The 9,486-nt window shown below is 44.8% G+C and overlaps 1 protein-coding gene across 1 annotated transcript in view; it reads right to left on the bottom strand.

Annotated features, from left to right (window-relative positions):
- Positions 1-9,188, bottom strand: part of ZP2 (zona pellucida glycoprotein 2 (sperm receptor)) — a 12,239-nt gene extending 3,051 nt beyond the window's left edge. The window contains 13 exon segments of the mRNA XM_008591731.1: positions 1,158-1,347; positions 1,497-1,621; positions 1,743-1,968; positions 2,763-2,889; positions 3,630-3,811; positions 3,908-4,004; positions 4,647-4,811; positions 4,927-4,971; positions 5,837-5,986; positions 7,581-7,675; positions 8,068-8,151; positions 8,950-9,038; positions 9,127-9,188. Of these exon segments, the coding sequence (XP_008589953.1) occupies positions 1,158-1,347; positions 1,497-1,621; positions 1,743-1,968; positions 2,763-2,889; positions 3,630-3,811; positions 3,908-4,004; positions 4,647-4,811; positions 4,927-4,971; positions 5,837-5,986; positions 7,581-7,675; positions 8,068-8,151; positions 8,950-9,038; positions 9,127-9,188 (1,637 nt within the window).
- Between the last annotated feature and the right edge of the window lie 298 nt (positions 9,189-9,486).

The raw sequence follows: 9,486 nt of genomic DNA, 5'->3' as shown, positions 1-9,486 counted from the left end.
TGCACCCCGGAGCCTAATTCAACATCTAGCCCAAGTTCAGTCATGCATGATGCCTTTAAGACTATTGCTATAGCTGCCTTTTACCAGTACCTTTGTTTTACTTAATATACTTCTTTCTGACTTGACCTACCCAGTAATACCTATGAAGTCATAGTTTTCTATTAAAACTAGCATACACAAGTCCCTACTTATTTATCAGCTAAACTCAAGAGGTATGAGTTGTATGTGTATTACTTAAGACGCTGGCTTGACTCCTACTAATATGAGTGTCTTATATCTAGGCAGTATATGTTGGTGACATATACTGCCTAGATATAAGTAGAGACCCTTTCCATTTTACGATTTTACTTCCTAGCAGGGGGTGATGCTATAAAGAACATAGTATGTTAGGTGGTAAGTACCAAGGAAGGAAGAGCTAGACCAGGGTGAGGGGTAAGCCTTATGCAGGATGGGGACACTCGACCGAGTCTGATGGGGTAAAGGGATGAGCCATGTGAATGCACCAGCTACCCATAGTCCTGAGGCAGGAGTGTACCTGGAGGGTAAGAGCTTTACAACTGATTACCACAGCTTTAAGGTGGCTAATGTGCAGTTCTGTCCTAGGGTCTAGATAGGACACTGCAGGTAGAGCTGAGAGGACAAGAACCTAGGTACAAGTGTGTATAGTTACAGCCTCAGAGCATTGTAACGTGCAGGTTCTAGAGTCTAGTGGGTGGTCCAATCCCAGCTCTGCCACTTACTGAGTATTGCTTTGGGCTAGTTAAGCAACAAGCTTGGGATTCTTCATTAAGATGGCTACTGCCTCCCTCACGGAACTGCCTCCCTCATGGGGTGAGGATGCTCAAATAATGCATGTAGAGTGCATAGTACTGTGCCTGGCATATGGCAGGTGTTTAATAGATGGAAAGGGACTGGAGATCTTTTTCCTCCAGGTAGAGTATTAGAGCCAGGTTTCTGTGGGGTAGAATCCCTTTTCGTAAGACCTGAGGGTAATAGGAAAGCTGCATGAGTTAATCAACTGGTTGACCTTGGTCTCACTGGTCTAGATCCAGGCCTCTGTGGCCAAGTGTTCCTCTGAAGCCCGAGAGAATTTACTCTCTCATCACTGGGAAGTTGATGGACTAGCTGGGCAACACGGTAGTATGGAGAAAACCTACCCATCCACGACAATATTCCACTGGGGGAGAGAGGCTGGTTCCGCAGTGGACGTTGCCCAACAGTCATCTAAGACCAGCTTGATGTTGGGGTCATCCCTGTTGAGGACTCTCACTTCCATATAAATTGGTTGGCGGAGGTATTTCACTATTGGGTATTCTTTTTTCTTGTAAGGTTGTTGGTAGGAGTTGTCTGAAATGGAATGAAGACCTCTTCAGTATTCAGGTAGTTGATGGTTGCAACTTCTGCTTTAGTTAATGGACTTACTGCTCCGTTGGTCTGGTGGCATCAGAAAGATTGTTTTAGGGAGTATTCAAAATTCTTAGACTGTAACATCTCACCTGGGTAGGTTTGCAGGATCAAGGCCAGTGGACCTGGCTTCACTGAGGCCACTGGAGGAGGCAGACTTTTGACACTGGCACTTAGCAGCACGTCATCGCTGTTATAATAGCACTTCACTGTCATTCTGTAAGAGTATGTGGGGGGTGGTAGAGAATTAAGTTAACAAGTTGCTTGAATTTAGAGTATAGCTTAGGAAGTCAAATAGTTGTATCATACCTGAACTCACTNGGTTAATACCTGTTTACTTCAAAGTCTTAACCTCTTACCACCTTCCAGAACTAACCTTATGTCTTGTTCCACATTCTTTCAGGGGTATGTGAAACTGTACCAGCCCCTGAGATGGATCCTTGAAGACAGGTTGGCAAGATGAGTTTCCCACCCTGAGGGTACCCAAGTTGAGAGCTGGTTTTGTTTGGTGGCTGTAGACCTCGAAGTCCATAAATCCATCCTGGGTACACAGCTCACCTGTAACTAGACAGTGAAGGTTTAGAGAAAAATAAGTTTGTCTGCCACTTGATACTGTCACCTGCCAACCTGAGCGTGTTATGAGGGAAAGATTCCAGCTTATAGCAGGAGGCACCAGAATTTGTCTTAAGCCTCTTTTGGGGAAGATACCTTGATAAGCAGCTTGAGTTACGAGGGGAGCTTAAGCAACAGTTAAGCTGCTCTGTATAAATGCAGGAAGACTCAAAGGAGGGACACCAGGAGACGTGGAAAGAGCACTAAGTAGTGTAAGACAATGAGAAAATCCTGATAAGGGGCTCAAGTGACTTGATCAGCAGACAGTGCCTTGTGTTATGATGTGTCTTCTTTCAATTTTCACAGTCCTGAGTGGGGTGGGGGTTGGGGGAAGAAGCAGGAACTAATTTTTCCAGTTTGGTTTGACATGATGCAGATCAGAGATTAGAGAGCAGCACCGAGCACAGGCAATGCTGAATGAGAGAACCCACTCTATTCTTTTTGGGGAATTTGTAGGAATTTGGGGAAGAGCTTTTAGACTTATAGTCCTGCTAGTTAGAAGTTTGAGGCATTCTTCCCTAGACGGTAGATAGTAACCTAAAATACTCAGATTACTTGAATATGGAACAGTGAATTCTACCTGTATGGATGTTTTAGAAATATCATGCTTAGGGGCCCATAGAAGCTTATCTAGAGAGTCTGTTTCTCTAAATAAACAATTCAGAATCTAAACTTCTGTTTTCCCACATGTGCAAGAAGAACTAAAGCAGAAAAAGTAAAAAGTGGTTTTAATAAGAAGTTTTTACCTATAGAAACTGGTGACTCACAGGGACACTCAGGAAAAATCACCATGGATACTATCTCCAGTCGAAGGTAAAAGGTCAACTTGACTGACATTAAGTAGAACCGGTAGACTGGACATCCTTCAGAGAACTGAAATGAGAGAACATCACTCAGCAGCCACAGACTGTCTGGGGCCCAGAGCAGTTACAGGGAAGGAGGAAGGAAGTCTAATGAATGTTTCAGGGTACATTCCAGACTTACCAGGTTTCCCTTTAAGCCAGAAAAAGAGACCCTATCACTTCTCCAGATCAGGATGCTTCCCCAGGCAGGAAATTTGTTGCTTTAAGCTCATGCCCTGAAGCACCCAGCACTGCATGCTCTTTGTACTAAACATTCAAGCTTGAGCTAACAGATCAAATTCCAAGGAACAGCAGAGTACCCTGCCAAGCAAGTCTGAGCCAGACTCCAGATGTTATGAAATGCTATTGCAAAACATAGCCTAACATAAGATTATTCTCTGGTGTCCCTAGCAATTGCATCAGTCAAGATTAGCCTCAGTGAGGACTGCGAGGGACCATTTTGTTTGGATCAAGTTGTTCTGTTCTTAACAGAACAGGCTCAGGCATTTGACAAGTAGTTTTTACTACTCAATGAACTGAGAAAGACTAAGAGAATTTCCATTATAGAAGTTAAAGAGGCTTGGTGTTAGAGAGTGAACTTCAGTTACTTGAAAATTCATTTATGCAAAGTAATCAAAGGAGGCCATCTGAAGCTTGAATCTGTTACACTGGCAATTAATTTATGCCCAAGGCAGCTGTATCAAGGTTACCTGCAAGGATGTATCTCAAGTCAGGTTTTCATAGAGTTCAGAGGTTGATAGTGGAACATACCTTTGTTTTAAGAAGAGTTTTGCTGAAATGTAATCTCAAGCCATCTGTTGCTTCTATTTCAATCCCACTGTCATGCAACTGGCTCACTGCGATGTTCCTGTTTTCGATGCTTACGGACTTCAGCTTCCCAGGAAACTCCGGTATGGTGAGAGTCATGTGTGTGGCATTGCAAGTCACGGGATCTGGAAGGGATGATCAATAGAATGCCTATCACCAGCCTTGACAGTCCCCAGAACAGTGTCTTCCACAACCGAGTCCTCAGCTTCATGAGGCCTTACCTAACACACAAATAAGCTGTGACGAAAAGGTGATCTTCTGCCCAGGAGATACAAACGAAAGCTTCAGAGGCACCATGTAGAGATGACTGTTACCTTGCTGGAGGAACAGTATTGTCAGAGACATTGGTTTACTCAAATCTTCAACTAGTAAGAATCACCAGGGCAAGCACATTAACATTTTGAAAACTAGTTTTGTCTGTGAGTATGACCTGTAGGTGATCATTTCTATGCAGATGTATTCAGGAACTGGTTTTATTTCATGATCATTTTAATTAGTCATGATGTTTGCAAGAATGCTTATACTCTGAAATAGGACTGTTCTTGTTAACGTGGCTGATGCTTGAGCACACGTGTGCCAGGACCTGTCCTAAGTACTTCGGTACATTTAGTGTTGTCTTGACTGTTGGCCCAAGAAGCACCAACACCTACTGTAATGCAAGATATAGGACAATAACCCAAACAGAAGACCTTAGTTCATGAGACTTAAGAGAACCCTTGTTCTATATCATACTGTAGATTTAAGTCTATGCGGAAGTGACCAGACTGAGGTGAGGACCGTGTCTGTTTTGCTCACTATTATGTCTTTAAGTGCTCAGTGAAGTGTTTGGCACATAGCAGACGTGAGTATACTTACTGAATGGGTTGTATTGTCAATCAATTTGACAATATGGTTGAGATCATGGTTGGATTTAGGAGTAGTGGTCTGCCTGGGTGGTGGTGCAGAAAGCTTCATACTTACCACATAGCGAGTCACTCCAGTGGCATTGAATGGCACATGCAGGGTCATCTTGCGGTTGTCAAACAGGAGACTAAATCCTTGTTCCATGGCCTCTGACAGGGTCACACTTTGGGCTCTGGGACCATCACCAAAGTCAACCATCCATCCCATTTGAGGTTTGATATTCTGAGGTCAAAAGTTTTGTTTAGAGGCCTGTTGTTCACTTAACCTTGAGACTATTATATCTAAGAGTTTAGAGAATTAGAGGTTAGCAAGGTCAATTCAAGAATTACTCTCATACCTCACTTTCATCAGCCAAGCCAGAGAAAATCTGCGGAAAGGAAAACTGAAAGAAAAAGAATCTTGTGAGACTGATTTGGAATAGAAAGTTTCTAAAGTTATGTCTCCTGCCCACGTGTGGTGAACACCCAGGGAAGTTTGTGTAGTTCTTATGCCAAGAAGCCTGGTTGTGGGACACACTAGGAGCTAAAGTTATGCCTCCTGCCCACGTGTAACACCCAGGGAAGTTTGTGTAGTTCTTATGCCAAGAAGCCTGGTTGTGGGACACACTAGGAAAAGTGCAGGAGCAGCTATGAGTCACAGCTGTGCCCATAGATGCCATCTCACCTCTGAGTTTGATACCAGAAGGCGACTGGAAGACCCAAGCCCCTTTCCAGTTTTAAGCTGAGACCCCGAATTTTTAAGATGTGCAACCTTTTACAATGCCCATAGAAATCAAGCCCTGTGTAAAGTCATGTGGTTTCATCATTTTTATGAAGTAGGGGTATTACTTTTAGTTTCTATTGTTGACATCAGCATGTTAGGCTATAAGTTTCATGAATTTGTGACAGGGCTGTTTTTGCTCATGTGTACATCTCAGCATCTGGAGTAGGGCCTGAACACAGTAGGTGTTCAGTTTTTCAGATTGTGATAGCAGCTACCTGTTGAATACTTTCTATTACCAGGCACCATGTGCAAAGTACTATATATACTCAGTCGATTCTTAGAGCCATGCTATGAGGTAAGTGTTATGGTTCCCCTACTTTGGGCATGGAAACAAAGCTTCAGTGTGGTTAACAAATTAAGCCATAGTCACACAGCAAGTAAATACAGGATTGAAATCCCATCCAATAACTAAGCCCACCTCTATCTAGAACACTACCCACATTCCCGCTGCAGGATCTGATAAGCCATCAGCCTGTTTTACTCACAGACATGAAATCCTTCTTGCAGACTGTGGATCCTGAGAACTCATAAGTCTCTTCTACTTGCATAACTGGACAGAAGAACTGATAAGTGACAGCCTCGTGTTTTAAAGCAGAGCTGTTTATGAGTCTGATGTTCATCTGGTGCCCACCATGCTGCGTGCAAATAGCATAGCGAGAACATGTTGAGAACATGCTAGTACCTCAGTGGGAAAGGTGACTAGAGCACCATCCAGCCCTGCTGAGTGACAAACCCTTAAGAGTTACCAATACTACGAGTTCTGGAAAGTACTTCACTCCTATGTCAGGAGGCTGTATACCTAGCCTAGTAGAGATTCATGTTAACAGGACAACTTGAGTATCAGGGATTGAAGTTCAGTTCATTTTTGTCTTGTGTCTACCCTATGTCTGGGTATCAGTGGGGCTGGTCTGGGGCCTCTACCTAGGTTGTTTAGATAGTTAATGAGCACCTAAGTAGCAACAATTGTGCTAGGCAGAGCCATCTTTGATTATCCCTCACCTCAGGGAACTCAGTTCGGGGGACCTCTGCTTTAGACTTTCTGTTAAGTGTTAGCAAAAATTTTAGGTTTTCTGTTCTGCATATAATCCATAGCATTTTTAAAAAATACCTAAGAGTATAAAGACTGTTCTTAAGTTTGAGGATCATTTTAAAGCCATGGGATTTGAACATCCACAGGTTGCAGACACTTGGTCTACAGGAAAACACCTCTAAGCCCCCTGAAATTGGAAGGTCTATTTTTGAAGGGAGAAGTTTAACCACAGGAGAGTCACAAAGGGCACATGATTACTTCGTTGGGCAATTAGAGTGCCTCGGTGGACCTATGACTTATGATCCAATCCTGTTCAGAGCAGAGTGAGATTGTACCTGCAAAGCTTAGACTGTAGACTAATTGCATCAGAATGAGATGATGTAGCCTGTTAGCAAAGCAGATTCCCAGGACTCACCCCAGACCTGCTATATCAATTAAATCAGTTAAATCTCTACCTGGCTAAAGTCCCCAGGTGATTCTTTGCACATTTAAAGCTGCTTAGACAGGTTGCTTTTATTGCTCCTAATAATCTGATTGGGCAGTAAATGTTGTTACTTGGTAATAGAGAAACCCTTATTGCTTAGCTACTGCTTGCCTCCTAACACCTGTTTACAGGTTAGTGTCTTTCTATTTGCTGGCACCAAGATGGATTTCCATCTCCGATAGGGGTTACAGATCAAGATAGCTCAAGTTTGAGCATTTGTGTCTAGGTTCTGTGCCAAGTCTTCACCTGTAATATCATTGATCTTTGCCCGTGGAGAGAATACCATTATCCCTGTTTTCCAATGGGCAAACGCAGGCTTAGAAAGGTTGGGTAATTTGCTCAAGATCACACCTAGACAGTGTCAGAGCCAGGGCTCAGACACAAACTCCAGGGTTTCCTCAGCCTCGACATATTCAGGCCTGATAAGTCTGTTATGGGATGCCACTCTGGACAGTGTAGGCTAATTGGTAGCACACTTGGCTTGTACCCAGTAGATGCCAATAGCAGTCCCCACCCTCATCACCAGCTGTGATAACCAGAATTGTTTGACATTGCCAAATGTCCTCTGGGAAGGTTTAACAAAGAAAGAACACACCACCCCCTCTGGTTGAGAACCATTGCTCTACTCCACAGAGTAAGTCCTTAGCCACCAGGTTTACTACCAGTAACTGCTAGGTTACTACACTTCAAGTCAGTCCTCAAAGCAATTACTTACCACATCCCTGGCACAGGTCTTGTAGAAAGCCGTCAAGGTGAGCTTCTCTGGGACCAGGACATAAGTGCAGTTAGGCATCTCAAAACCGGAGGGATCTACAGAAGCCAGAGCAGGTGAGACAGGGAGGGCTGAGAGGTACATTTCAATGACAGTCAGCCAGAGCTGCAGAGCCAACACTGATAATCCATGCCTAAGGCATTTCAGTCACTTTACTTTTGATTCAGCTGGGTGGTGTGACTCAAGCTTTGATATTCCATGACTGGCAGCTGAAGTCTCCCAGGAGATGCCCTGGAAGTATCTTACCTTAGGAAGACAGGTCTTCCACTCTTGGTAGCATCATGCAAATCAGGGATCCCCTCCCAAGCTTGACATCACAGAAGTTGGATGGAAGCTGCTGCAGAGTTTGGGAACTCTGCTCACCAGACACATGGGGCTGAGCCAAGTTTCTACTAACTAGGCCTAAGATGAGATAACACACATTACCTACCCACCACAGATGCGTGCCATGCCTTGGCTTCAAGATCGCTTGGGAACTCTACTGTTATTCCATTTTCATTGCAAGTGACAGTACCTGGGGAGCAAAGGAAACATTTTGGGCTTTCTCAAGCTGATTCCTACAGAAAGGTACTGGGAGACCCCTCCTCTCCCATAGGCCTCAGGGAAGGATGCCAGTTGAGAGGCAGAAGTTGTCCCTGCATTCTCAAGCAGCTCACAAGTTGGTGAGAGAGACAACTACAATACAATACACCAAGAACTGCAGGGAAGGTGTCAGTTAGGTGCCCCGGGCTTTCTGAAGAATTGCCGGGATAAACCTGGGTCAAAGTTAACAAGCAGGTCTGGAGAAGCTAGGTCAGAACCTTGACAGGGGAGCTAGCAGAGGTGGGAATGGTAGGTCTGAAGAACTAGAGAAAAACTTTGTCTACAGTTTTTTTTGAATTAAAGTTAAAAAAGAAAAGTCCTTGGTAAGCCCAAGGGTGCATTTTTCTAGACCAAGTTCTGCCCACGATCTGCCACTTCTCAGTCTGTAGCCAATACTTTCTTTAGACACGAGTCGTGTTTGAAGCCCCCTGCTCCCAGAGATGGGCTTAGTGTTATGGTATGCTGCTCTGTGGACGCGGTGAAGCTTGAGGCAGTGTGAGGTTGGAAAGTAGTGTAGGTGTTTTTCTCGAGTTCTTTCATTTAGCTGGTATAGCAAGCGCATAGGTAGGTGGTGGAAAGATCTAGTGACTTTACCATGGGAAGAAAGAGCACCCCTTTCCTAGGGTGAGGGAAGTCATCTAACCCAAGCTCACACCTCCTGGCTGACTAGGCACTCTACCTACACCCAGTTCTCTCCACTAAGGGGACTTCTCTCGCCCAGGAGACATACCTGGGAAGGTAGGATCCACCAGCTGAGGAATACCTATCAAGTTCACTGAAGTCACAAGGGCGAAAAAGAGAGCAAGTGACCTGTAGGCGCTAGAAGAGGACAGGGGAGGATTAAGGAAGAACGAACTTAAGCAAACGAGGCCATTGCATCTGTCCCTCTGCTCCCAGAATCACTCACCTCCAGCCTGCATTGGGCCAGCTTGGGGGAATCTCAGAACCTCCCCAGCATCTGCACGCCATTGCCAAAGGCACTACCGAATCAACCGGGTGGAAAGTGGGCTGCTCTGTGCTTTTGTAGCAGGAGGCAGGGCGTGGCCCCGCCTTCTACCCATTGGGGGCACCTGAATCTTCCCTCACCCTCCAGCTGAGGAGGAGATCTGGGGAGGAAGTGACATCTGCCCTTCCTGACACTTGCCGTTGGAATTCTGCCAGCTGCTCTGCGGGGCAGGCGTGAAGTCAGTTCCCTACAATTGGCTCCAGGTGAGAGAATTGGTGTTTTTGCCTATAACTTTGGGGAAAATAAGGACCTTTTTGACTA

The sequence above is a fragment of the Galeopterus variegatus genome, unplaced genomic scaffold (assembly GCF_000696425.1).
Source record: "Galeopterus variegatus unplaced genomic scaffold, G_variegatus-3.0.2 Scaffold7227, whole genome shotgun sequence".
Lineage (NCBI taxonomy): Eukaryota > Metazoa > Chordata > Mammalia > Dermoptera > Cynocephalidae > Galeopterus > Galeopterus variegatus.
Note: the sequence above shows the minus strand (reverse complement) of the source record. Positions and strands in the feature narration are given on the sequence as shown.